Below are 26,956 nucleotides of genomic sequence, written 5' to 3'. Positions count from 1 at the left end.
TTTGTTCCATAGACACATATCCAACAAGTCAGAGCTCTGGGGATGAAGGCAAACCAACAGAACAACCCCCCGCAACATTTAACTCATCCACGCATGAGACTGTATGAAACTACATACGTGTATCTACAATTATGTTGTGAAGTAGGTAACTACCCACCATATATCCAGTCCAAGTCCAATGGTCATCCACTATTTCCGAGCAATGTCATTGAAAGCTTATGTGCAGCTTAAGCTGATCCTAACACAGTGTCCTTCACAATCGCCAAAAACTGCTCAATATCACTCAAGAATGCCTCGGGGGCCTGCAGTGCCGCAAAGTGGCCGCCCTGTTTTGCATTTGTCGCAAGTCAGCACTCCTCACACCAACTGCGGCCTGTTGCTGCGACATACCTTTTCATGAACTCCATAGAATACCAAATTTGGGAACAGCTCTCTAGCCCAAGATTCAGGAAGCGTGGCAATCTCCACCGGGAAGCACGAGTAGCCCATGGGTTTTGTCAACGAAGGGTTGTATGGCGGAAGCTCACCGCCAACAACGCTAGTCAGTTCGGAATACGCCCACATTGACCGGGCATACGAGTTGGTCAACCAATAGTACGAGACAAACGAGAGAATGGTGTCGATAGATGGGAATGGGGAGTGTCTGTTGTCGGACCATTCAATCAACTTTTCACCCATCCTTGTGTGTCGAGATGTGTTAGCAAAAGCAAAGCAGGCCGATGAAGCAGCATATTTTTTGGGGGTCATGTTCGTACCAGGCTAGCATTGCAACTGGGTTGGTCTGAAGCACCAGGGAAATGGTCGAAGGGCGGGTTCCATGCTCGACAGCGTAGGCGTTACCGGTGGTGGCCCAAGCCGCAGCGTAGTCCACCTTTGCTTGTTCTTCGGCCGAGATATTCAGATGAGCGACGGAGGCTTGCTGTTGGGATGTCATGAAAAACATGTTTACTTTTTTTTGCTCATTAGTACGGTACGCCAGGAGGGGCTCATAGGGGACACAAACAATGGTAAGCCTTGCACTCGTCATGATGACTCAGCACCTGTGACAGGAAGCTGCCAACATCTCCTCCCTGTGCCACGTATCCATTGAAGCCCAATTGAACCATGAGAGAGTTGATGGCCTCGCCCGCGGTTGCCATGGTCAACTCCTTGGTCTCCTCGGGGCGGAAACTGAGGCCGTAATCAGGGATGGACGGGACAACAACGTGGTAGGGGAGAGTGTCGGCGGTGTACTTCTCCACCAAAAGTTCCATGACTGGGAGAAACTCCATCCAGGACCCGGGCCAGCCATGGAGAAGGGTGATGGGGACGGCATCCTCACGCTTGGAGAACAAGGCGGCAAAGTGGAGGTCGAAAACCTGTCCGTCTGACGGGAGAGTGACGTTGATGCGGAAGTTGGGGAACTTGTTTTGTTGTTCCTCGTGCGCGCGCCAGTCAAATTCGGAGAGCCAGATTTGCTGGGCATCGAGAAGCCAGGAGCGGGAAACCCCGTACGTTCCATTGACAGGGTCCGCGTGGGTATTGTAATACTGAGGCACAGCGATGTTGGCCTGGTCGACTTGGGCCGAGAGGCGATGGATATCTCTCATAGAAACGTTGAGTGAGAAGGGTATCGGCTGGGTCAGGATTCCCGGTGGAAGAATCCCAAACGAAGAGAGGTTGAGAGCCATTTTGTTGGCAGTGCCTGTTGGCTTGCTGGATGATTGTGGGTGATCAGTGAGGTCCATCCTGGATTTCGAGAGGGGATCGTGAGATTTATTTAAACTGGCGGGATAGGATATCCACAACGTCGATAGGTCGACAGCCTGACAAGTTGACAAGTTCAAGGACAGGTTGGACAGGGGCGGTGATGATTAATATACGTTGTGTTGTAAGAACTAAAGCGGACCGAGCCTAGTTTCTTGGGACCTAACGGTATTCAGGAAGAGAGGCGGGGTATTTACAACATCTGTTCGCTGGCAGCTGTAGTACCGACCGGAAGTGGAAAGACTCTGTGTAACTCCCAAATCCCGTGATAGGCCCCCATGCTGCTGGGACCTGGTCCGGTATCGATACCGATGGGGAGATGGTGTTCGTCGAGGTTAGCGTCGCAGCCTTCACCCAGAAACAGCACACGAATCAGCTTTTTATTTGTGATTAGGCGCCGGCTGCATGGCCGTGGCGCAACTATTGGTGGTCCTAGATGATTGCATGTTGACCCCACCTTCTTTTCACAAACCGCATGCATCGAACAGCCAGTGTGATTGTGACGAGAACATGTATAAAGTCTGAACTAGCACGCCATAGGTCTTGATGCTAAGAGGGCGGTGGCTGGTTGTATGGGGACAGCTAGGTACAAAGATATCAAAGTCATGCGATTTGACTGTACTCGACCGAAATCCGCCTAGTTGAAGCTGATGTGAACGTGGTCCCTGTATCCTGTATTAGATCCTCGTCCTCGCTTGCCATTGATACTTGGCTCCCGGGCTAGTGAACTTTAATGCTTACCAGTGGTTTTGGGTGACATCTCCACGATCCTCCATGGCGCGCCAGCTGGTCCAGGCCTTGACACCATCACTAGGACTCCAGATGCGCTGGCCCCAGATGATATACTTGAGGTTCAAGCTGGCACGGTTGTTCATGGCCCACTCAGCGAGCTGGCGGCCGGACATGGTGGGAACCTACCGGGAGTCTCAGGTCAGTGCAAGCTCAACATCGAAGCCAAAGTCTCAGAGGGGCACTTACACCGCCAGCATCAGAGCACATGTAATCGATCGCCTTGCCGCAGCAGTGATCCGAAGTACCGGGACAGGCGCAAGCCCGGGTGCAGTAAATCTGTCTGACTCTGCCGGGGAAGGCGGCGACAACCTTCTTGGCACCCTCAACAGCCACGGCCTTGCAGGCCCCGACGGCGGGGATAGCTGGGGCAGAATACCCTCCGAAGCCGGTGGCAGAAGAAGAGCAGCATCTCATCTGCGCAGGTCCCGGGCAAAGACCAGTCAGTGTGCTCCCTGCGCAGTCCGATGCCCAACGACAGTTGCCAGCGGAACCGTTGGGGCACGAAGCCTTGGTGCAGCACTTGACATTGGAAGCATCAGACGGGCACGCTCCATCAATTGTAATGCCGCCAGACGATGAGCAAGTCGACGTGGTGACGCAGACGCCTTCGTGATGTCAGCATTTAGGGGTATGGGGGCTGGGTTACACTCCTTCGCAGTGTGGCAACTGAGGACTCGGAACCTACCAGCTCTTCCGCCAGAACCAACACAGGGCTCATTGACAGCGGCCAAGGCGGCGGTGGCAAAGAGGGCGAGCGACTTGATCTGCATGTTGGGTGGTGGGATTAGGACAAATACTGGAGGATGGGGTTGTGGAGCAAGTTTGATGGGTGGGGAGAGGGAGAAAGGGTTGTTCTTATATACCCTTAATCACCAGCCTGCCAGGACAAAGCGAGGAGGGCCATCATCCACACATGGGCAAGTTGCATGGTCTGCTGAAAAGCTCCTCCTGTATCTGACGATTCACCCCGTCAGGCACACCGAGGCTTATCCGTCCACTCACGCAGAGAGGGTTGAGGGTGTGGCCTTTGGTGTGGAGATGTTTTCCTTCCCACATCCCACCATCCTACCTGCAAGTATCCTTGGCTGCAGTGGTAGCTTGTCTGAGATGGGGGGTTGTCAACCCCAGATACATCTGCAAGGGGCAGGTACAAAGAGTTCACTCGGATCATCCTGACATTGACATGTAGATCTCTGGTCAATCTGAAAGTCGCCAAACATCTCTTGGCAGGACACGGCGGCCCAAAAGGTTCACCACAGGCGCGGGGTGTACTTGGACCTTATCAATGAGACCAGTTTGGAGGCCGACTTGACATGCATAGAATATCTCTTGCGGCTTGTTACAGTGGGTTGTCATTGTTATTTGCTGCTTGCCAAGTGGTTTGAGTGTGGCATGTAGGCGCAACCTGATATCTTTGAGAGTCGGACACAACAATGCCCGTCTGACGGAACTGGGGAGGTGTTTGTCCCTGGGCGGTAGGCACCGTTTGGTACTTAGTTTGGCCCTTGTGTTATATGTAAACATGTGGTAAGTGTAATATGATTTTGGCAATGCTGAGAGTTACACACCTATTGCTTTACCGGCAATTGAGAGGTGGAATGTGGGGTTCCAGGAAGTGCACAGGAATCACCTGGAGAGCTAAACATGGGATTCTGGGGGATTCAGGATGGATGGACTGGATTTCGAAGCCAGGAGGAATGTTCTACTCGGCTACTCCCTTGAAGCTCCCGCAGCTGATGCGGGAGGATGTTGACTCTGCTGTAGCAGTCCGACCAATGCGAGGTTGGCAATTCCCATGCACCGATAGAGATGAGATGCAACCCCAAGTGCCCTGCAGATATTGGACTGGCATGCAGCTGGGGGCATAAACCCGACCAAAAGGTAAAACCGGGGAATCATACGGCGGGGAAAGATGGAATAGAAGCAAGGCCTTCAAAAACTCCTAGCAGGTCTAGCTAGTATCTTGAACTGGCTGACTGAGAGGGTTCTGATGCCTTGACCGTCTTGTGGTATCGATTTCAGCCCAGAGTGTGCCACGAGTCGACAGTGTCTTGAAGCTTGGGGACGGGAGCGTGGGGGGTTAAAGGGTTGTGGCGTATCGATTGGGCAACAGCTGTCCTCCATTGGTCCTAATGCCGGTGAAAGGTTCGGCATGTGTTGATATCTCATGCAGGGCGCAGGGACCATCACCAGGTGCTGCATGGCCCCAATCTTAAGTCCCCTACCCTCCCCGCATTCTCTTATCCTATCTCTCTGCTGAACGGGAGCACCTGGCGAGATAACCCATCGCCATTGATCGTGATGACTAGCTCCAGTGACCAACCTGCTTAGCACCTGTTCAACATCGATTGATTCTAGCTACGCCTCTTGTGGCATGGCTTCAGCGCGCTTTAGTTGACTTGCATGGTGAATATTGTGCCTTGGCCTTGGCGACAGTCTGCAAAACCCTCCTTCGAGACCGTACCCTGTTACCGGTGGGAGTGAGGGGGAGCCTCGGGTGGAACCGTCCGATATCGATGTCTTGCGCTAAGATTCGCGTCGTTTCCTGTTATTTGACAGCTTTTTGGGTTGGTGACACTTGCCGAACCACCGGGCCAACGCTTCGGTGCTGAGACCCTGTTTTGGGAGGTCCAGTTGACTGGCGCGCTGGTACTGTTTCACCACAGAACACCCATCTGTGTTGTCTACCGGTTTCATCCATGATCTGCAGTACTCGTCTACATACCTTCTCATTTAGGCTCAGGAGTGTATGTCCAAGTCCCAACTATCGGCCGAACTTTGTCTCCATCTGACCATCCAGGTTCTGAATCGCATAGCTGTTAGCACAAAGCAGCCGGATCAAAAACAGGCGGTGAATATGACAAGTAATGCAGTCTCACTCTATTAAATTTAATGTTATTTACTAACATTATGACATTGTAATGTATGCCTTCTCCTGTAGAAACTCCTCTTATGCATCAATTACCTACCCAGGAAAGGGTGCGAAAGAAATGAGCTCAGACAAAAAGCTTGTCACCATGATACTTCGTCTGCTCGCGATACATGTTTGTGGTAGCGAACAACTGCTCCTCGTCAAGCGTTCTCTTGGGGAAGCCATCAAAAGAAGTAGCAAATGTAGCAACCGAGTGGGCAACCAACTAAAGCCGAGCATTAATACGTGTGTCATCTTTTCGTTGTTGTGGGTCAATACATACCTTGGTGTTGATCTCCCAAGCTGTGAGGTTAAGATTCCGGATATCATCACAGAGCTCATGATAGCAGACATCGTATGGAACACCATACTCGCCGCCAAACATCCGGGCCTCGGCCCTGGATTTGATGCCCTCGGCGCCGGTAGCAATACCACCCGCGGGGATACCGTGCCGGATGAAACCATCATAATCACTGCGTCCATCGAAGGGGATAAAGGTGTAGTTGAGTCCGTGCTTGGTGTACCAGTCGACGTACAGGTCGCGAAGCGCTTGCGAGCCAACTGGATTGACCGCGTCTCGAGCATCGTAGACTTGGTATGCAAAGTTGGGGCTGGCCAGCATGTCATAGTCCATGAACAGACGGATCTTCTTGTTCTCCTCGGGAGCCAAGACACTAACGTAGTAATCAGAGCCCAGCAAGCCTTCCTCTTCGGCAGACCACCATGCAAAACGCACGCAGTTGTTGACAGAGAAGTTGGCCAGGTTCAAAGCAACCTCCAACAGAGCCAGGCTTCCTGATCCGTCATCATTGATGCCGGGGCCCTCCCCGACAGAGTCACTGTGGCCTCCAAGCATGACGCAGTTTTCTTGATCTCCTCCTTTTGTTTGGGCAATGATGTTGTTGGTCACGATCTGGTTCACGACGGCGTCAATGTAAGCGGTGGCGGCGATCGTCTTACCCGTCTCGAGTCTCTCGACGTAGGGACGGGCCTCCCTGCCAGACAAGCCAAAGGTAGCAACGTGGTTTTTGGACGGGGTGCCGAGGGTGCCTCCCACAGGCGCGTCTTCGTAGTTGTAGACCACAGCAGCGATGGCGCCTGCCTTGCCAGCAAGCTCTGACTTTGTGCCAAAGGGGCAAACACCGCGCTTGATGAAAGCGATGTGGCCTGAGACAGCCTCGGGGTAGTCCTCTTCGTTGCAGCCTTCGTTCAAGACGAGCACCAGGTTGCCGTCCACCGGTTCCTTATTCTTAGTCGGGGGCGTCAGGCTCATAGGATAGGCGGTGAAAGGCAGCTTGTCGTCGATGGTCAGACGGCTCTCGAAGACGGTTCCCGACACGGCGGAGAAAGGCTGCAGACCAAATGTGTAGTAGTCGCTGACGGCATTGAGGGCTTTCTGTATGTACTTGATGGTGCCTTCGTGGCCCGGACTTCCGATAACACGCGTGGGACGGCCGAACTTGTCCTCGGACAGCTTGGCGATCTTGTAGAGGTGTTTGGCGCGGGCGAGAAGGTTGTCGGCTTTGATGGTGTCTTGAAGAGCTTCCGAATCGACGAGTGGCTTGTCGCCGTGGGTGCCAGTAGGCGCCTGGGCCTGCTGGTCATGAAGGATTGGTTTTTGCTGCACAGCAAAGGCGGACACGCCTACGGCGGCCGCCAGTCCGTGGAGGGCAATTGCCTTTAGTCTAGGCATTGCTGCAGTATTTGAGTCGGAATGATGTATATGGCGGGCCTGGGAAGGAAACGTGCCGGTTTGAGGAGAATAAAGCGGTGCGAGAAGCTGCAGGAGCTTCGCGCAGAGAAACTGAGGTTGAGGTCGGTGTTGTGGTGTTGTGGTGTTGTGGGTGTGTCACTGATAATGCATGTTGCTGCGCCGACAACGCAAGCAGGGACCTGGACCCTTCCGAAGTGCAGCTGACACCCGTGGACACAAAGGGCGCCCAACCCGAAAGGAAACCCCTGTCTCCCTTATCGATTAGGTGGTTTGTGGGGGAGATGACGTCGGACGAGTAAAAAGGGCGGGATCGATACCCGACAACCTGGAAGCTGCAGCATCACAGACCAAAAAGCAAAGGCATCAACAGTTACAAAGCAACAAGACTGTATATTCAGATCACCACTCCCAAGGTATCAACTATTTCCGGGTATCATCCTTTCATGCCCCATTCTAATGCATTCAGACACTAAAACTATAACCATTCGTTGCCGATTCCCCTCCAAGTTATTCATCGCCGATCCCAGCCCGAGTATGCATATGGTCCATGGGCCTCTCTCTCCTCGCGCTCTCTCTGCTCTTTCTGTAACCTTTCCAATTCCCTCCGTCTCATCGACTCGATGTCGTCAGAATACCGATGTCTGCGCCCCTCCCACCGCTCTCTCTCGGGCATGTCATTTGTCGACAGCCTCCTCCCCACCCGGTTCAGCCGATCATGCTCTGCACAGCGGTCTGTGAAGATGCCCAGCGTCGAGCTCATGACGGTTGACCTGGGGTTTGAGCACATGCCCACGATGCAAGCATGCCTCTCCTCGCAATAGCCTCCCGGAAACCGCGCTTCAAAGCGGCAGTTCTTCCCCTTGCATCCATGATCAGTGCAAAAGTCAGCCCCGGTCATCCTTGGGAGTCTGCATCGGGAGCTGTTGCACTCGTGATCCTTGCACATGACCCCCCCGTTCTCCCTGACCCCTCGATCACAGGACGAGATGGCACATTTGTGCTCCTTGCACCACTTTGCGTCTCTTTCCCTGCCGCGCGAGCATTCCCCGAACGCGCACTTGTGTTCTAGACAGTACTTGGTGTCGTAGCCAGGTTTCCTCCGCGCGCACCCGGCCCAGGCGCAGTTGAAGCTGCCGTAGTGGGCTGCGCACACAATGTCGAGGGTCCCGTCTCGGTTCTCATAGCATGGTCTCTCGCACCGCGGCACGTTGCAGGTCAAGATATGAAGGTCGCATCTCTGCTGCTGCTTCTTGTTGGTCGATCCAGCAAGACACCCCCGCATGGTGCAGCGGTGACGGGGGCAAAAGTACTGCGTCCATTCTGCTGACGATGAATAGGAGCCCGTCTGCGAACAGTCAGGGTGGCCGCAGCTCAAATCGACAGAGCAGAAACGCTCATGCTCCCTTTTGGGGTTAGGGCAGTGGAGACCCTTGGAAAGGGGAAAGGTTCGCTCGCAGGTGTGGACGTTGCAAAACTCGGAGTAGATCTTGCGTCCATCCACACGGGCAAAGGCATGCTTGCGACGGCAGCCAGAGATGAGGCAGTTGCGAGGATCAGATTCGGAATAGGCCCCAGTGCTGGCGTCGGAGTAGTAGTTGTAGGAAGTGTCGGAAGGGCTCATGAGAGGCGATTCGGGCTTCGATTCTGGGAGTGACTGTTGACAAACCGTCTGAGTTGCGAAAGCCTGGTCGAAACACAAATGTTAAACTAGATTGGTCCTTAAGCGTGATAGATGTTGTGATGTATTGTGAGAGCCTGTTTAAGTTTGGCTTGTAGCCGCATCTTATAACCAGCGGCGGCACAGAGGCAGCCCTGCGTGTGTCCCCGGGGTGCACATGCACGATGGCGGTTGAGTGTTGTGCATTTGACGGGTGCCTTGCAGGGGGTTGCTGCTGCGGACAGCCACAAATGCAGCGGCATTTCCTCTATAAGGCTCGGTGGGTGCTTCGCCTCGCACCCACCATAAGCGCTACGACACACCAAGCACTCTCTTTTGAGACGCGAGAGCCGCCCATTCAGACACCAAACCCCACAACTCTGGACTGCAAGCCACTGCGGCAAGCTCTCGGGTCATTGTTCGGGAACCGGGATGTAAAGACAACGTGCAGCCGAATGAAAACTATGCTCGTCTCCGTAGAGTCGGGTGCCAAAGTGCGTGTCCCAGGCTCAATCGAGAACCTGGCCTGGAGAATGAGCACTGAACAGTTGGCTGTTCCTTACACGCCATACACGACCATCCGGTGTCCTGTGTGCAACCAGCATGACGCGGCGTCTCGACTTTGAGGAGGGCGAAGGCGGTGCGGGCTTCCAGAGGAGGTCTCTGAGCTTCAGCATTCTTAACTTGATAGGGCAAGACTCCCTCATCGGCCGCAAGAGGTGGCCAGCTTTGGGTTGCCTCGCACAGTCGACGCCACCAAGCGGCACAGCAACCCAACAGTCATCACTAATTCCGTCCTCCTTTACGATGTAACGGCAAGGCCCACTGTTAGTGAAAAGAGCAAGGGCAATCGCAAGTGCTATCCTGCCAAGCCTCTCACCAAGAGGACTCCTGTGTATGTCATCATTGACTGGCGCAGCAGAAACCGCCTCAGGCTGTGGCACTTTCTATTCCCCCTAGAAATATCCATGTCGAACATAGCAAACGAATTGTTTGTCACAGACCACAGGGTAAACCCGCTGCGTATGACGGCCTCGACCCTGCCTTTCAGGAGGACGTCCCTGCGAGAGTGGTGTGCTTGACTGTGTCATGAGAACAGGTAGTTACCCCGTTGTGCCAGCTAGATCACAAGGTCCAGCCTTGTCTCACAAACTTGGTCATGTTACTGCAGTATTGCCTTCATTACTACAGTCGACCTTCAGCTTCGGAAAAGGGTGTGCAGATATGAACGGTTCAATGTCTTGTAAGAGATAAACAACATTTTACCATGTATTTCCAAATCAAACTCACTTTCCACATTGATGAAGAAATAATATCAGATCTCCAACATTAATTCCCAGGCTCCTTGATTCCTCTCCTCTTCAGTGTGTATCGGTAACTGTAATGGCCCTTCACGTCGCTTGCAAACACCCTCATGGCCACCACATCATTGCTATCTTTTCCTCCTTCGACAATCCCGGCCTGCACTGCCAGGTCGGCGTACTTCTTTGCCTTCTTGTCTTCCCCCAAATAATTGTAATTCAAAGCCGCCAGTTCCCAGGCCTCGGCGTACTTGGCGTGCAGCTTCTCCTCATGCATCAGCTTCACGTAGCGATCAATCAGAGAAACCGTCACCTTTTTGCTGTCGTGGTTCTTGAGTTCTGCCTTTATCGAGTTGATCTCGGCAAGGTTCTTATCCGACTTTTTGAGCTGCGAAGGCTTGTTGTTGCCGGTGCAGGCGGCGCAAGGGCACGGCTTGCTGCTGCCCCGAAACCGCTTGACCCAGTCTGATCTCTCCTTGCGAGGCAAGAAGGGGTCAATGTAAGAAATCGAGAGCTCCTCCCCCTCCGCCACCTTGCGGGCCACAGTCGTGCGGTGTTGCAGGTGCTGATCAATGTAGAAAGCGACATTTGGTCGGCAATCGTGTTGGAAAAGGGCGATCTCGGGATAGTTGATGTAGTGCTTGGAGCTATGCTCTTGACGGTAGCCAGCTCCGAGGTCCACTTCGAAGGGGTGAGCGTACAAGATCTCCTCGATCGAACGAGGACTCTCGCCGGAGTTGTGCCCAGGGCGGTTGCGTTGCCTGTTGAAGGCGGCTCGGGTGTCATCGGGCAGGTAGTTGATCGCTGCTTCCAGCAAGCGCGTTCGTTCCTTTTTCTTGACGACATCTTCAAAAAGATCTTTGTGCACAAGGAGCACGGGAGACCAGGAGCTGAGTGGCTTTCCACGCCTGATGGACTTCTTTGCCGTCAAGCCCAGGCCTTTTTCCAGAATCTCTGTCTCGGCAAGAAGAGAGCCGTCTTCCCACTTGTTGTCCGCCCTTTCGAGATACGCTTCAATTCGTTCGACCTTGTTGTATTCATCTGGCTTTGTTACTAGGACAATTCCGCGCCGGTTCGCAATTCGCAGGTTCGTATAGACGCAGTAAGACCCTTGGCAGATGTTGGACTTCCACCATTTGTCAGTTGGTGGCGAAGACAGAACCGGTTCGGTTGCGTTGCCGGTGTACACAGTCTTGTGCTGAATCTCTTCGGATGCAAGGCCGTCTTTCTTGGAGTCTGCCGCGCTGGCAAAGGGGGTTGCTAGACCGAGGAGCAACACCCTCGCGAGAGTGACATGACCCCACGCCATGTTGTGAAAGACAACAGAACAGCGTGTTGAGGAAGACGCAGGCGAGCTCAGAGTGAGGTTCTAGAAACGTAGCAAACTGGTTGTCGTCAATGATTGTTTTCTGCTGCAAAGAGTCGCGACGTGACCGAGACGATGAGAATCTCGCGACTGGAGGTACTTGTCAGAATATGGAAAGGTCTATCGACGCATTATGTTCGACTTGGTATTGATTCTGGCAACGTGGCCTAGACAACGATAAGCTGGATGGACAATTAACCGCCTATAATCAAGTAGAGGAGATTGGCAACAAGACAGGCAAGAAAGGCCATCAATTGCTGCCATGCCATGGTAGACTGACATTACCGGCAACTGCCTAAATGTCGGCTTGTAACGGTAGCATTTTACCCGGGGGACAACGTGGAAATGGCATTGAGGCCATGTGGCATGTGTGCCGAGGCGGATGGGCTATCTTGGCGTCAACTCTTCATGTGTAGGTGGCTTCGAGCGTTCGTCGGTGGGTGGCAAGGCGACGTTTCAGTAGCTGTCACGGGGACATCGCATTTGGCATTTGCTAGGTGAACTGAGGATATCCGATGTTCAACATACCGGTCTTCCTAATTTTCGGGTTAAAACTGTAAGTCATGAGCACCGTTTGCCTTCCTGGCCATCATGGTGCGACGATACTGGACCCAGCTGTGCCCAGGCTCACGCGTACTTGAAGTAAATTTCTCCGATCCCAAATTAACACATAGATAGATATCCTTCGTATCAAAAAGTTGGTAATCTCACATAACAGAATGTCTATCTATTTCTGGAATTTTGTTGTCACAGATGGTGGTATGTTTGAAGGACAGGTTGCAAGACATCATCGAGACGGAGGCCAAAGTGAATATTCCCACTGCTGAGGGGAGACGGTAAGGTAACAAGCGTGGAAACGGACCTGATATTTGAAACAAGGCATGTCTCTGCCCAAAGGGAAAGAAACGACACAACGGGGCGAAAGTTGTCTTCAGATGTTGCCGGGAACAACGAATGGTAGCTTCCACTAGCACTTACCTTTATTTTTCCGAACGGGAGCGGATGCCTTGTGCCTTAGCCGTGAAAAATTACCGCACCTTATAGCAGATATTATGCTCAGGAACGGTGGCTCTGGGCCTTACAGGTATGCTTTGAGTTTACCTAGGTAGTTTGATAAAACGGCCAGAAGATAAAATGTTCAAACAAGCTACCTAGGTAGGTTTACGAAAGCTACGTACCTGATCGGGGACACATTTCATCAATAGAGGGAGAGGCATCAATCTGAGTAAAATAAGATGTGCATAAACATGGTTTCTAGTCTGTTTGTTTATTCAAAATTGCTACAACCTTGTTATTACTAGCAACGGTCAGGGCATCCCACGAGGTTAGTCCGTCTTTGCATAAAATCGACTAATGCCATAGAAAGGATCTGCTCGCACAATCCTGGCCGTTTCGTCCCACCATTCAGCTGGGAGATCCCATTGACACCTGGCCTACTCCCAAGACGACATGTGGTCAAGGACACAGGCGGGACCAATAGAGCGGCATATACCGGCAGGCTCTATGACCACGGCATCCCAATTGATCACCGCAGCAATCTTTTCACCGTCAGATTTAATCAGGACATTACGCTCATGCATATCTCAATGAATCATTCTTGACTTGAAGATCAGAGCAGATACAGAACCAGCCATGGCCTCGATCTCAGCAAACCTCACTAGATATCTGTTGGCATCAACTGGGCAACCGGGAAGTGAAGACATGACCTGAGAGCCTTGGTGACATTTAGTCCAATCCCTCTGCCTTCTAATATTGAAGAGAACCTCAACGTAGCTTGGCCAGTCCGAGGAAGGGCCGAACTGTGGAAGTTCGTGGCTCACTTTCTCCACACGGGGAGCAAAGAACTCTTGGTCTACCATAGGGCCAACGAAGAATGGCTGGCTATTTCAATGCCAGTAAAAACTTCCGGATTGAGTGAAGCTACTACTGCTCCACAGTCGATGCCAACACTCTACGGCTTCTGGGATAAGGGTTTGGTTAGTGTCAAGCCTCTCACCCTGGACAAACTCCTAAATCGTGAATTCAATGCCATAACCGTTCTTCGGAGACGAGTCAAAGAAGTAAACCTGTGGTACTGGAATGCCTTGGCGGCTTGCAAAGAGCATGGCTGCTACTTCAATTTCAGTGCCATAGTACGGAAGCCCATGGCAAACTTGCACGCATAATAACAGTGGCGGGAATGGTAACACCAGGCAAGTGACTGTCTGTCCAACATTTGTCAGGGCGAATTTTACAGATGAAGGAAAACTGACCTCTTGCAATCAGTGTCACTCTGAAATCCTCGCGAAGATCAATAAGATTGTCAGTGCGGTAGCGCTCGAGCAGTGTGTTGATTTGCTGTGCGCTGACTGCCGTCTTCCTAGTTGGTTGGGCTGTAAGAGCCTTCCCTTCACGCCGGATGATCCACAAAGCGTGTTGGTTCTGACGAACTGTCAACTTTTCCGGATTAGGCGGTTGGGTACCCTGAAGTCTCTCAGGGAAGAAAGTAGAAGCCATCCTCAAAATTGTGTTTGGAGAATAAATGCGTAATCTGGCAGAAATTGTCCGTGAAACGTGGGCAGAGGTAATTGTGGAAGATGTGCAGTGCTGAGAGATTGAGCAGCTCTATTTATCTACTTATATACGCATTCGAGATTGGTAGGTATCCTTTGGCAAGCCATAAAAAAGGGATTGACAACATCAGAAGGCACAACCAACTACAAGAAAAACAAGGCCTTGTTCAGACTGAACAATAAGAACGAGACAGCAACAGCGCTTTGCGGCTAAAAGAAAGCCAATAGCTCTTTGTGCACAGTTGAGGACGATCATGAACTCTCTTTTGTGGTGACATCACTATGCTCTCACTGCAAAGTACCTCGGTGAGGTATAAGAAGGTACTGTAGTGTAGTGATACCTATACTAATATTCTCAATATGTGCTAAAAGTATGGAGCACAATGCAACGTTATAGTAGCTCATTTCATATTCTCTTTACCAGATCAAGTGCTACCCAGTATCTAGACATCTTACTATAGTCCCGACTAGTAAATACTTGTAACCTAAGCCCCTTAAGCCCGCCAACGTGATGTTTGCAAGTTTTTCCGAGCTGCAACAGCCACTATTCTTTTGTTGATATTTCCCGTTGCACTTGAGCATCATGATACACTCTTTAACCCAAAAGAAAAGCGACAATGACATAATATCTAGCATCACTAAAGGTCATCCACAGGCGTCTGCAGATATAGCCAATTCAGCTCACTGTCAACCATGTAAAGCGCTCCTGGCCTGTTAGGGCTAGTAGCCCATTCCTTCCAATTCGCAACCACCTCAAAGAAATGCTCAGTGTTTGCTTCTGTGGGATCCCTGATCACCCTATCCACCAGATCCATAAAGCCCTCGGGTTTCTCTGGCGCATCTCCCAACAACCTGAGAAACCACTTGTGAAACGGGTAAAGCATCTCATTGTGTGCTAAGATGAGCCGACCACCAAACAACACTAGCTTCGAGGCGGCTAGGTTCAACAAGTACGGGTTGTTCTTCTTCCTGCCTTCAGAACAGTACCATCTCCAAATCTGCAGCTGGACCCTGAATCTCATTATGCGATTCTCTTTCCCCTCTGTCTGGTACGATGCAATGTTCTTGATAGCGTTCTGTAGAATATTGGGAGGATCGAAGCGACTGAAGAGGACCTGGGCGCCGTCATATGCCCATCGCGCAGGCTCGCTTCCTTTTTCGGCGGTTTGGTTGATTAGGGACAAGCATGTGTATTTGGCGTCCACGAAGCCGCCCTCGTATGTACACAAATCGGGACTGACCATGGTGAGGTTCCCTGTCTCCAGACGCCGGGCAAAATCATCATCTGAAACGACAATTAAGACGTCGACGTCAGAGTCAGCACGGTCGAAACCGTGGGCTATTGAACCCGTGAGGATCAACCCCATCACTGTAGGGTCCGCCTCGAAGTAGGCGGTTATCTTGGCGATGGATGCTTTGTGATGGTCGTGCATGGTTGGGCTTGTCTGCACGGGCAGGTGTTGATGTGTTGAGAGGTGAAGGCGATGTGATGACCAGGCAGCTAAGGGATCGAGGAATTCCAATATCAACACCTGCGGTTTCTCGTCACAGCCATGTCAAATGATACTTTTAGTGGTCTCTTGTTGCATTTAAAGCCCCTAGTCATCGATATTCTCTCCGTGACTGAGGCCGGCATCGGAGAGAGCCCCGCCTGGGGTGAGCAGCTGACGCCTGTTTCGGGTTGCTTGACATGATAGCAGCCATAGCTCCCAAAAGACCGATCCGGAAGCGACCCAATTAAAAACCCAACTGAGTATCCCAGTCAACTGCCGAGAAACTAACAAACCGAGTGCTTTCCTGAATGTGGTATAGCCAAGTATCACTGAGCGGATGGTCGGGCTGCTAGCCCGATGAAATGTACAATGCCAACTCCTGATGTTGTGAACATGGCAAAGGTCTTGATTTCGTAGATAAAACGTCAGCCATGGAACTCAGATTCAGATGTTTGTATTCTGTCGTGAGAATCAAGGCCCGTTAGCGCCAATCTCCGTGAAGTCAAGGAAGATAGGGACTTCAGACAACTCACAGTAATCTTTTGCCACAACCTGCCACTCCCTTGTATACGGACTGTACTCTAGCAAGTAAAGACGCTCAGAGCATTTGGTTGAGTGCACAATCTCAACGTTAGGCTCCAGGTAATTTCCCATGAATTCCAGCTCGAGTTTCAGTCGAAGCTCTTCCTGTCCATCCATGCGGAAACTCAGCGTAAAGGGCTCTGTCACTGCGGGTCGTCTGCAGCCCTCCAACCTGACGCTTTTGAGAAAAGTGCTTGGGGTTCCGTCCACGTCAACTCCTTGCAGGATGACTTGGTTTCTATCCCTCTCCCCCATTACCACCTTCACTGTCAGTTGCCTCCTTAGCACGAACTGGGGGATTTCTAGACCTAGGTGACCCATTACAGCAATCATGAGATCATCGGTCCTCGCAAAAACCCTCATGCTTTCCCCGTCCACAAGATGATCCAGCGGTGTGCTTTGCAGGTTGCAAATTCCCAGCTTCCCCCTTTTGCTTTTGCCTGCGATCTCAGGGATGGTGCAAGCGGGAGGCACCGTCAAGCTTGATCCGAGGACTAGACAGAAATCGGCCTTCTTGCCATGTTCTCTCGCCAGCTTCAAAGGTTGCTCAAATAAACACTCGCCAAAGTTGATGATGGTGTCAAGAAGAACACCATTGCAGCCTGGCATGCTGCACTTGCGGCCAGTGCGGTGGTCTGTGACTGTCTTGGTGTAAGGTGCAACAGCCCGAAAGTCTCGAATGTATTCCTTTCCACAGTCACGACAGTACTCCCTATTACTGTTCCCATGCAGCTCTGAGATCATCTCAGGCGCGATACCACTTTTACGATGCAGCCCATCACAGTTCTGGCTCACAAGGTACTTGAGAAGTCCCCTGTTTTGAAGCTTGACAAGTGCCATGTGTGTCGGAGTGGGGATGGCTTGCAGCGTGCTAGTTGCCTTGGACGGCGCGTCGCGTTTCTGCTTTCGCAAAGTCCACACGCCATCTGGACCACGAAAGTCGGGAATCCCTGGGATTTGATCATGTCAGAATGTGTCTCGAAGCACGAAATAAAAGGGGCGGCAATTACCTGCAGAAGTCGAGATGCCCGCACCGGTGAAGACAATAAAATGCTTGCTGTGCTTGATCAGGTTGGCAATGTCTTTGGCCTTGAGCGAAATCGCCTGGTCCGTTTCGAATCGTTCGGCTTCGGCCACTGTGGGAGCTGAATTGGCCATGATGGATGTGCAAGACTGTCAAGAGTCAGAAACCAGAGTTTGGTGTTCTGGACGTGTCAGAAAAAACTGAACGCGAGATGGTGTTGCCTGGAGGGGTTGTTTTCTCAAGACTGCCAAGGAAGTCTTGGAATCACCAAGCAACCAACGCCAGTGTCTCATTGGACGGGCAGAGAGCACAAGCCAAACAGTGTCAGATTTATTCACACCCTACATATTATGGCACAGCTACATGTATGGTTTCAAGTCTTGAGAATGGCGGCAGCCCGCAGAATGCCTTGGGCAGTTTTGGACACCCACTCAGCGGCGACGGTTAGATTCCCGTATTGCACTCCCTCGGACACGCCAGGGAAGGTAATGGCGGCATACCCTGTGTCGAGCCCAGGGGCTGTCACCACATGACGGTAAAACTCGCGATTGGGCAATCCTCCCTGCGATACAAATCCGCGCTGGAAGTCTCGATACTTCTTATTGACCACCTTGATCAAGTTTTCATCCTTCCATGTCTTGGCCAAAGCCTCCAGCTCCTTAACCTGCTTGGCACTCTTCTCAAAAACGTCAATCGCGGCGGCCAGTTCGGAAGTGTCGAGGGTCTCATCCCCGATCAAGTCTCTCAAATCCTCATAATACCCTCTTAGCTCTTCGGTATAGTTGGGGAGATCAAAGGGCAAGATTTCATCATCCGCAATGTGCAGCGCGAGCAAGCTCAGATACTGACCCATGGCAGCATGCACCTTGAATCCCGGGTCTCCAAACTTGGACATCCAGTTGTAAGAGTCGTAGTTGCTGTGGTAATGCCAGATGGGATCTCCAGCACCGCCACTTGAGCCAACATCCAATGCGCTTACACCTCTATGCAGAAAGGTAGTGTAGTCGCTGCCGCTTCCCAGGACGCCAACGTGACGGCCGGATCCCGTGCTCGATTCTCTCTGCCAGGCGTCATAGAGGGAAATGTCGAAGCCACCCGCATTGGGGTGAACGACCTTCTTCATGATTTCTGTTCCAATAGTGTGAAGTTCTGGCGTCGCATCCAGACTGGGCCTCGGCCCGCTCACGGCAACATCGATGTTGAGGTATGCCACCGCAGTTTCCGTGAGCCAGTTGACGTGCTCCTCCACCCACTCTGTCGACCCAACAAGACCGTACTCTTCCGCATCCCACGACGCCAGAACAATATTTCGGCGCGGCTTCCACCCCGTGGCAGTAAGCTTGGCAAATGCTCTGGCCAACTCTGCGAGTATGGCGGAACCCGAGTTAGGGTCTCCCGTACCACCAATCATCCAGGTATCCCGGTGGTTGCCAATTACCAGAGTCTCATCTGGATTCGTCCCATTGATATAGCCAATCACATTCCAGATTGGCGTGATTTTGCCCTCCATGAGATTCTCAAGGGACAGCGTCACACCAGGTGCAGGTCCAGTGCGGTATTCGGCGTCCAGTGCACCCTTCCAAGCGGTGCGGTTGACTTGGCTTGCCTCCAAACCATGGCTGTCGAGAGCTTGCAACAGTGGGAGGACAGCAGCATAGGATATGGGCAGAGAGGGAATCTGGGGAGTGACGGAGGATGTGTCTGCACGTGGTGCTCCCTCAACAGAGGGATAGCCCGGAGTGGTTGGGTCGCCAGGATAGGTGGAGAGAAAGAGAACTGACCCTTTCTGCACAGCGTCAGGGTGTCTGGCGGGTCCATGGGGGTACGCTTCATAGCCGTTGGCAACGGTGACGTTTCCGTCATCACCAGGATCGGTGAAAATGATGGCACCGATCATGCCGTGGTCCTGCGCATTCTTGACCTTCAAACCCCGAAAGATGGAGCCGTATCTGATTAATGCGATCTTGCCCTCCAGCTCAACCCCCAGTTCCACGAGGCGAGTAAAGTCGGCGTGCGTTCCCCGTCTGCCACAGCTTTTAGCACACCTGAGAAAGCAGAAGTGGAGATGTGAGACTTACCCAACATAAACATATTCGCCAGTGGCGTTACCGGAGGCTGAGTATCCATGGAAGTTCGAGATCGCATCCTCCCGTCCCGTCACTGGGTCCTCTGCCAGGGCGGGCTCTTGGACGTGGACTTCCGCTCTTGTCCCATTGCTGTAAGCGATGGCCAGAGACTGGCGTACTGGATAGCTGAGATACACATGATACTCTTTCAACGCAGACGTGAAGCCGTTCTCTGCCCAACGGTCTCTGGTCCACTCGGCGGCCTCACGCCCCAAACCAGCCAACTTGACTTGATTGCCGTAATATTTCGCCCAGTCATCGATGCTGTTGGCATCAAAAGAGTTGGACAAGATCGTCTCTTGCTCAGTCAAGACAGGTGGCCACACCGCTTGTCTTCGTAGTATGGGTTTGCGATGGGTGTGGACATGCTCCGAGTTGAACTCGCGAAGGCAGGCGGATGCCAACGACGAGAACGAGAGAGCGAACCCGACCGTGAAGTGATATTTGACCAGCATCATGACAGAGCGACTGCGGAACAAGACCCAAGTCCAGGGCGGTGGGAGAGGCCAGTCATGATATATCGCCCGGAAGCCTCCCAACAGAGCTGCAGCATTGCATGCCAGTTGCCGCGAGAGGTGATGTATTGCATGTTGTCGAAATCAACCATCCCAGACTTGGTCCTTGTCACCGTTGGTGAGTTAATCTGAGTGGACGGACCGGACTCTTGTGATGCTGCAAGACGCAGCTACAAGCCAGCTTCCAGTCTGGGGCAAGATGACGAATGATGCCATGGCGTGGGCTGCCATGATCAAGATGAAATATTCCTTGGACCTTCCTATTGCGGCGTTCCAGCCAACCGGATCAGAGGGGAAGTAGAGGAGAACAGTCCAACCAACAGCTTCTGTGGTCGCTGGTTGATAAACAATCGACGTAGCATTCTTACCCCGCTGCGATCTTGGGTTGCGCGGAATGCGTCATCCATGTTGAGAGGCACGGCACGTGCTTGTGCACGCACATTTGTCATTCACGTCATCCATCGTGTTTGGAGGTAGCAAATAGGAAGCCAAGTCTCAATTTTATTGTTAAGCTACTTTTGGAGTTGTAGTCGTTGCACAGTTCCGCACACGAGAAATCACTTGATGACAAGGGGGTATACTTGATTCCACCAACGTCCTCGGTAGCTGAAGTTTAAAGGTAGGATTCATCGCGACTTCGGCATGCTTTTTTGGTCCGTTGGCAAAGAGAATGCTGGTTAAGATCTGGTTATCCAGCAAGGCTCTGGAACAAGGATGGCAGTACCTGATTCTCAGACAATTCAGCGTGCCTATCATAATAACAAGACATGATGCACTCGGAGATATTTCAATGCTTCAAATTGATATATAAAATGGCCAAACAAGAAGAAGGCTCACATCCATCTACGTACTGGAAATACATTACCGATAGGGGATACATCTGGACAATTGTGGCATTGGGCTTTCATAACTCAATGTCTGCCACCACATAATGCACAAAAGAAGCCGGAATACCAGCTTTGAATCAATGTAAACGTAACTCTAACAATAGTGTGGTCGAATTGTGGTTGGCTCAGGTAGCGCATAGGACGCCAAGCTCAATAAATGCAAGCCACAACTCAACGCGCAAATGGAAAAGGGAAAAATAAGCGCGCTGAGCTCAAGTGAAACCGAACTCAAATTTAGAAAGGCACTTTCCAATGAAGATTCAGGGGAGACACATGTTCAATAAATGTCTGACTGTCGACAAATTCAGATACCAAAGGTATGTGAGGACAGACAGTTCCAGTCCGCCTCCTGATGCCACCCCGAATATCAGCGACCCGTCATCATGTTTTTGTTTACTTGGAAGGCTATCCTCGCAAAGATTCTGGTGTTTGGATCGTTTCTTTCAATCGCCTCGGCATTCCCTCTCGACATTCGAAACGATGGACCTCGGGGAGACTTTGATCCCCAAATTGAGCAGCTCTTTGACCAGTACAACGTCCCGTATGGCGTTCTCGGTGCCATTTCCCACATCATCATGGTGTACACTCTAGTCTGTCATCTTTTTGGCCGCATACCCTTGATGCCGTGGAAGTACCTCAGTCAACACCTCATCGATGTCATCGTCACCAGCTGCATGGCGATCGTGACTGTCACTCTCGCCGCTCTCAACGCGTCCGAAGTTCGAGAATCGCGTGCGTTGGTGATGCTCTTAGCCATGCAAATAATATTTGGCTTGGTCATGGACGCAGTTATAATTCAGCGATATTTTAATAGAGAAAGGAGGGGTCTGATGGTTCAATTGGCTGGCTGGGTTTGCGTTCTGTGCGTTGCTGGCTTGTTGTCGAGTCAAATGCTTGCTCATATGACGGGTAGGCTTCCCTTTCCTTGTTGCCTTTTTGATGGTTCATTCGCTAATGAATAATATCAGGTAGCAAGCGCATTGATGATTCCGAGTGGCAGTGGTCTGATCCTGGCATCATCATTATCGCCGTGATGGGAATCGGAGGAGGTGTGATTGCTGTCGTCTCGTTCTTTTTAATGTGTCGCAGCAGCACACCTAAGACGGGAGGGATAAAACCATTCAGCGTCTACGTCTTTTTCTTCGCCGGTCTGGTGTGCGCGTTGGGGTGGTTTTGGCTTGCTGACTATGGGCCCGTGATCGTCACTGGCAACACACTGGGCCAACCTCGCCAAGGCAAAAACGCGCTGTTTTGGGTCTACTTTGTGTTTCAATGGGTTCCCCTTTTCACCATCTGAACTTCTTGCAGGAATCGTTTACGAAGTTGTTATGGTGGTATTTCTGGAAGCAAAAGGGGAAGAAGGGATGAAACGGCCCCGCAAAAGTTTGAGGTCATCGCCAAAACCCTGAACCGACCCCTGTCTGGGGCTCAGAGTACAGCGCTAGACTTGTTGGAGACTGCTCCGGTGGCATTGGCGCGTGAGCCAGAGTTTGGGTTCTCGTCGTCGGGTTGAATGGCTCCACCGAGACAAAGGGTTCAGATTGTATTTAGGATGCTTGATCTGCCCCGATTGTAGATCTGATCCTCACTGTGGCTGGCTGCATCGTTCTTTTTGACTCGTTCTTTTGTTTGTTTCTTCAAAATCCCGGCGCTTGCGTCCTATTCAATTTGTTTGTTGTATTTGTTTACTTTGCAACTTCTCACATTCATCAACACCGAATCGCAACAATGAGATTCTTCGGTCTTCTTGCTATTGGAGCTGGGCTCGTCTCTGCCGGTACGTTGAAGATGGATTGCATCTGAAAAAGCCCCTTAGCTAACACAGTAACAAACAGCTCCCATCGTCTCCGATCTTGCCATTCCAGCGGCTTCCGAGCTCAGCTCTAGACAAGCTGGCAGTGCTTGTTTTATAATCGGCAACACCGTTCTCCCCAAGGAAACATCAGACTTTGTCAACCAGCTCCGTCCACGCATCACTTGCAACAATAGCCGCCGAACATTATCCAACGTTCCCGATGTAACCGCCGATGGGGTCTCCTTCTCTTCCATCAACTTTGCCACCTCTTCCCAAGCCCCATTGCAGTTTGCCCTGAGCAGATTCGCGACTCCGACACCACTTCGTTCCGCCAACCTCGCACAATTCCAGCGACAGTTGGACGTCTACATCGCCACCGAAGCTGGCATTAGAAGCGTCAACGGGAATTTGGCGATCAAAGTCCCCAAGTTCTTTCTTCAATTCCAAATCTCGAGAATCCAGACTGCCCAGGGCAATCCTCCGAGGGCTGCAGGCCTGCAGGTCAACCATTTGCTGGAGAAGGTTTTGAAGAACTCGCCTAGGGAGTCTCAACTGCACGAACAGGTCCGCGCTTTGGCCAGAAGCTTGGCCTAGGCCAGCCACCACGGAGATGGAAGGCCGATGGTATGATCAGAAAAATTTAGTGAGGTACAAGATGTCGTATGTGTTTGGGGATAGGTAATCTACATAAGCATCCGTAGAACAAAGGAGGACTGATAATCTACTGCACTGGAACCATCAACCGATCCACATCTGGTCCCCAGCCATTCCCAAATCCCTCAATGACAATTGTGTTACTCGAACCGCGTCTCAAGTTGGCGTGAAGGGTACTAGAAGCCGGGTCTCCCTTTGCTGGTAGGAAGGCAATCTTTCTCCCCCCGTCGCCATTAACCCGAACGTTGGCATACCGCGGGCTGCTGTCTCCGTTGAGGAACTTGATCCGAATTGTAGTCAAGCCGTCGATGTCGCTGCGAATGTTGTTGAATGTGACGCTACCCCGGTCTGGGCCGCCAATGTATCCAGCCGTCACTTTGCCAGAACAGGTCGAGCAATCTACATTCCTTGCTTTTCCGCCATACACTGCCTTTTCTCCTTCGTATGATGTTTCTGCAGGAGGATTTTGCCATGCGGAGAATCCAGGTGAGCCGGGGACCCAGCTAACAAAGTTCTTCATGGTAACGGCAGTTCCGCTGATACTCAGTGGGAGCCAGATATACGTGCTCGCCATCAAGTTGTCTTTCATCCACCGATCGCCGAGGTAGATGGCACTAGACTCGCTTGTCTTGAGAATGTATGTCGTCTGGGAGTTGTAGGTCTTGGATCCGCTATCGGCAAACTTTCTCCACGCAGACCAGCCGCCAGACAGAGAGGTGGAGGTGGTGTACTGGTTCTCGTTGGCGTCCCATCCCGTCATCATTGAAGCAAACATGAAGTAGGTTCGTCCAAGTTTGATCATGGCAGGAGCTTCCACTCGATTTCCACCCTCCAGGCGCCAGGAAAATACGTCCGTCGTGGGAGTAAGATAGTCATCGGAAAGTGCGACGATTCGAAGTCCATGTTTCCTCTGTGTTGGTCTGAGTAAGCTGCTGCATGAGAGGCCTGGGAGGACGAACTCACATCTTCGGTTAACAGGTACCCTTTGCCATCGTCATCCTTGAAAAGACCCATGTCTCTGCTTTCTCGTCCAAGTGGTTGGAAACTCCTGATATATTGGTACCTCCCACAGACCGAGTCTCCAGTGGCAACGGCGACTCTGGCTTCACCGTAATTGCTGCTGTCCATGTGCATCCAGAGCACATACTTTCGAGTGCGGTCATTGTAGACTACCTTTGGTCTTTCAACAACACGATTTGGACCGAGGTCACCGGATGCTTGCCGTGTCAGAAGAGCACCGACGAGCGTCCATTGCACCAGGTCAGTGGAGGAGTAGCAGTTGACGTTGGAGAATGAGTGTCCCCCGCTCTTGTCCTCTCCAATCATGTAGTATGTGCCATTGTCAACAATGAGACCAGCCCCGTGAGCTTGAAGATGCTCGCCATTTGGTGTAGTCCATGTGCCACCCGGAACAATCTGCAATGAGGCCGAGGCGAGAGACGCAATCGTCGCGCCCAAAGAAAGAAGCAGGAGACGCATGACGGACTAGCATGAATGAATGGATAAGCAACAGAAGACTTGGACGTACAAGCGCTTATGTGCAAACTGCCGGCAGTCAAGCAAGGTCGCAATGGGGTCCATTATGATCGACGGAGCATGGTAGCACTATGCCGGGAAGAGATGCGGTGTTGGTATTGGTGGGAAAAATATGTTATATTTCGGCATGATGAAGATGAACATATCCGGGACAATAGGTCTGCTTGTAGGATTAATGGATGGACGATCTGGGATGTCTGAGATGGGTTGATTAGCCGGTGCAATATAAATGAAAGGAAGACTGAAGAGGAGGAGAGGTTGATGGATGAGACCAAAGAAGGGACTTTATCCGCACCCCCTTAATCATATAGACGCATCCCCTTATATATCCAGGCTATTGCGGTGGTAACTATAGTACTAGTTTACTTAAGTGCTAGTTAAATAGTAGGCCCTACCTTACTTTCTAAATAGTACGTAGTATCTATAAATCTTGTACTGGAATTTATAGAGGGTTAACGTACTTTATAAGCGAGTCGGTTATATAAGTGGGCCGGTCACTTTTAAATCACCTTTCGAATACCATCCTCCATTATAATGAAATGGTGAGAAAACACATAAATCAACCACAACACCACAAATATACCCTCAACAGGGTCTCTAAATAAACATACCTGCGTGACAGTGGCTCGCTCGCAGGCCGCACTCCACGTAGGACAAAGAAAAGACTTTATGGGCTCGCAGACCACATAATAAGCACCTGATTGGCCTGATTAGAGGGCCAGAATTGCCTGCACGCGTGCAAGGCACAAAAATATAAAGAAATAAAAGTCGATGATCCGTCTAAAATAGAATGCCCGAAGCAAACCGCTTATATACATGACCCCTGAACCCCCGAATCCTCCGAGAGCCCCACTTCCTTACTTAAACCCTTAGGCCTGTGGCCGCACCCCAAACTAAACCTTCCTTTGTATTTGACCATTATAAACCAGTGGGCAAATGCGTATATAAGAAAAAAAAAAAAAAATATCCCTTCCAAGCGAAAAAGAAAATATTATTTAGTAAAAAGAAGAAAAAATAATATAATCTTACCACTCTTTTATCCATTCTTCCTTAATCAGAGAGAGGAGCACCCTCACTTTTCGGATCTCAGAGTATACCTCCGTCCTTATCGAGCTATTATAACCGGTAACCTAACGATCTCCTTCCTTCGTTTTTAAAGAACTTTAGGAGCCTACTCCTATCCTATAAAATAAGATATATAATTAGGTAAAAAATATATTATTAGCGACCTTAAGTAGTTATAAGTAGGGGGCCGGGTAATTACTAGTTTAAAAAAAAGCGGCGAGTTTATTATTATAGAAGTATAGAGCCTAAAAGGAGTTATTACCTTACTTAATTATTAAAAGTCGCTTAATACGCTATATAATCTAAACTTTTTGTAATTAAAGGGAAAACCTATAATATATTTATCTCTCTTAATAATAGTAACTAAAGTTAACGGAGAACTAAAGAGAGAAATAAACCGGGAAAGTAATAGAGATTTAAATAGTAATAAAAGGGTATTTAATAGGTTAAATCCTTCCGCGTTTATTAAGTCCTTTAAGCCTTTCCTTTTTTATTTTTTATTACGTACCCTTTAATTAAGCTTATACTTTAAAGACTTTTTTATATAAGCTATTTATAACTTTATTATCTTTTTCCCTATAACGCTTATAGTTTTATAGTTTTTATAGTAACGATCTCCTCTTTAAGCTTTTATTACCATTAAATCCTCCTTTTTACTATACAAAGTACTTTCCTAAAAATAAGTACGATAATACTTTAAAACCTAAAGATTATATTTTTATACCCCGCTTTATTTATTATAAGTTAGGCTCTTTATTTTTATATTAAGGTTATATTAAAAAATATAACGGATATAAAATATTAAATAAAAAATTACGTCCGTTTAATACTCCTTTTAATCCTTTAATAAGTTTATATAAATTAAAATATTAATAGTAATATTGTAAATATTTACTATTTAGTAGCTTCCGGTATTAATATAAATAGGAAGGACTTAGTATCGTCGGTTAAAGGTATTATAGTTATCGTAAGTAGGAAAAAATATATTAATAATTTTATTATAATAGAGTTTAAAGGTTTTTTAAGGATTTATATATAACGCTTAAGGATTTTTTAAAGAAAGTACCGAAAAGTATAAGTAAAAACCGAATTAATAAACTACTATTTAACTTTTAATTAACTTTAAAAGTTATATATTATATAAGTAAAGGAGGTTATATAAATACTATAAATGTTTATCCGATTAGGGTATATTATTATTTTTAAGCTAGGAAATTTTTTTTTAATAATATTAATCGAA

The 26,956-nt window shown here is 50.1% G+C and overlaps 11 protein-coding genes across 11 annotated transcripts; 2 read left to right on the top strand and 9 right to left on the bottom strand.

The window, feature by feature from the left end:
* Positions 1 to 46: 46 nt before the first annotated feature.
* Positions 47 to 1,727, bottom strand: QC764_001380 (uncharacterized protein; the record flags this gene model as incomplete). Its single annotated transcript, XM_062939932.1, has 4 exons — positions 47 to 326; positions 391 to 679; positions 756 to 948; positions 1,004 to 1,727. 4 exons carry the CDS (start codon positions 1,725 to 1,727, stop codon positions 228 to 230), a joined length of 1,305 nt encoding a protein of 434 aa, XP_062795746.1. The 3' UTR covers positions 47 to 227.
* A 756-nt stretch (positions 1,728 to 2,483) lies between these two features.
* On the bottom strand, positions 2,484 to 5,043 carry QC764_001390 (uncharacterized protein; the record flags this gene model as incomplete). The annotated part of the gene is made up of 5 exons (XM_062939934.1): positions 4,107 to 5,043; positions 3,701 to 4,042; positions 3,224 to 3,640; positions 2,725 to 3,143; positions 2,484 to 2,660 (listed from the first exon to the last, which is right to left on the bottom strand). The coding sequence occupies exons 3-5, from the start codon at positions 3,306 to 3,308 to the stop codon at positions 2,484 to 2,486; spliced, it is 681 nt and encodes a 226-aa protein (XP_062795745.1). The 5' UTR covers positions 3,309 to 3,640; positions 3,701 to 4,042; positions 4,107 to 5,043.
* Positions 5,044 to 5,386: 343 nt separating this feature from the next.
* On the bottom strand, positions 5,387 to 7,142 carry APE3 (Aminopeptidase Y; the record flags this gene model as incomplete). Its single annotated transcript, XM_062939936.1, has 2 exons — positions 5,387 to 5,675; positions 5,733 to 7,142. 2 exons carry the CDS (start codon positions 7,140 to 7,142, stop codon positions 5,535 to 5,537), a joined length of 1,551 nt encoding a protein of 516 aa, XP_062795744.1. The 3' UTR covers positions 5,387 to 5,534.
* Positions 7,143 to 7,674: 532 nt separating this feature from the next.
* Positions 7,675 to 8,784, bottom strand: QC764_001410 (uncharacterized protein; the record flags this gene model as incomplete). Its single annotated transcript, XM_062939937.1, has 1 exon — positions 7,675 to 8,784. The coding sequence occupies one exon, from the start codon at positions 8,782 to 8,784 to the stop codon at positions 7,675 to 7,677; it is 1,110 nt and encodes a 369-aa protein (XP_062795743.1).
* A 1,365-nt stretch (positions 8,785 to 10,149) lies between these two features.
* On the bottom strand, positions 10,150 to 11,430 carry SET5_1 (SET domain-containing protein 5; the record flags this gene model as incomplete). The annotated part of the gene is made up of 1 exon (XM_062939942.1): positions 10,150 to 11,430. One exon carries the CDS (start codon positions 11,428 to 11,430, stop codon positions 10,150 to 10,152), a length of 1,281 nt encoding a protein of 426 aa, XP_062795742.1.
* A 3,247-nt stretch (positions 11,431 to 14,677) lies between these two features.
* QC764_001425 (uncharacterized protein) lies at positions 14,678 to 15,472 on the bottom strand (the record flags this gene model as incomplete). The annotated part of the gene is made up of 1 exon (XM_062939943.1): positions 14,678 to 15,472. The coding sequence occupies one exon, from the start codon at positions 15,470 to 15,472 to the stop codon at positions 14,678 to 14,680; it is 795 nt and encodes a 264-aa protein (XP_062795741.1).
* Positions 15,473 to 15,858: 386 nt separating this feature from the next.
* QC764_001430 (uncharacterized protein) lies at positions 15,859 to 17,272 on the bottom strand (the record flags this gene model as incomplete). Its single annotated transcript, XM_062939944.1, has 3 exons — positions 15,859 to 15,878; positions 16,066 to 17,064; positions 17,125 to 17,272. 3 exons carry the CDS (start codon positions 17,270 to 17,272, stop codon positions 15,859 to 15,861), a joined length of 1,167 nt encoding a protein of 388 aa, XP_062795740.1.
* A 239-nt stretch (positions 17,273 to 17,511) lies between these two features.
* Positions 17,512 to 20,130, bottom strand: QC764_001440 (uncharacterized protein; the record flags this gene model as incomplete). The annotated part of the gene is made up of 2 exons (XM_062939949.1): positions 19,217 to 20,130; positions 17,512 to 19,162 (listed from the first exon to the last, which is right to left on the bottom strand). Exons 1-2 carry the CDS (start codon positions 19,720 to 19,722, stop codon positions 17,512 to 17,514), a joined length of 2,157 nt encoding a protein of 718 aa, XP_062795739.1. The 5' UTR covers positions 19,723 to 20,130.
* Positions 20,131 to 20,311: 181 nt separating this feature from the next.
* On the top strand, positions 20,312 to 21,963 carry QC764_001445 (uncharacterized protein; the record flags this gene model as incomplete). Its single annotated transcript, XM_062939950.1, has 2 exons — positions 20,312 to 21,575; positions 21,635 to 21,963. Exons 1-2 carry the CDS (start codon positions 21,050 to 21,052, stop codon positions 21,961 to 21,963), a joined length of 855 nt encoding a protein of 284 aa, XP_062795738.1. The 5' UTR covers positions 20,312 to 21,049.
* Positions 21,964 to 22,394: 431 nt separating this feature from the next.
* Positions 22,395 to 23,189, top strand: QC764_001450 (uncharacterized protein; the record flags this gene model as incomplete). Its single annotated transcript, XM_062939951.1, has 2 exons — positions 22,395 to 22,443; positions 22,502 to 23,189. 2 exons carry the CDS (start codon positions 22,395 to 22,397, stop codon positions 23,053 to 23,055), a joined length of 603 nt encoding a protein of 200 aa, XP_062795737.1. The 3' UTR covers positions 23,056 to 23,189.
* QC764_001460 (uncharacterized protein) lies at positions 23,122 to 24,901 on the bottom strand. The gene is made up of 2 exons (XM_062939952.1): positions 24,079 to 24,901; positions 23,122 to 24,025 (listed from the first exon to the last, which is right to left on the bottom strand). The coding sequence occupies exons 1-2, from the start codon at positions 24,592 to 24,594 to the stop codon at positions 23,183 to 23,185; spliced, it is 1,359 nt and encodes a 452-aa protein (XP_062795736.1). The 5' UTR covers positions 24,595 to 24,901; the 3' UTR covers positions 23,122 to 23,182.
* Positions 24,902 to 26,956: the final 2,055 nt, after the last annotated feature.

Source organism: Podospora pseudoanserina (genome assembly GCF_035222485.1).
Source record: "Podospora pseudoanserina strain CBS 124.78 chromosome 7 map unlocalized CBS124.78p_7.2, whole genome shotgun sequence".
NCBI classification, from domain to species: Eukaryota; Fungi; Ascomycota; class Sordariomycetes; order Sordariales; family Podosporaceae; genus Podospora; species Podospora pseudoanserina.
The sequence above is the reverse complement of the archived record's forward strand: the minus strand, read 5'-3'. Positions and strand labels throughout refer to the sequence as shown.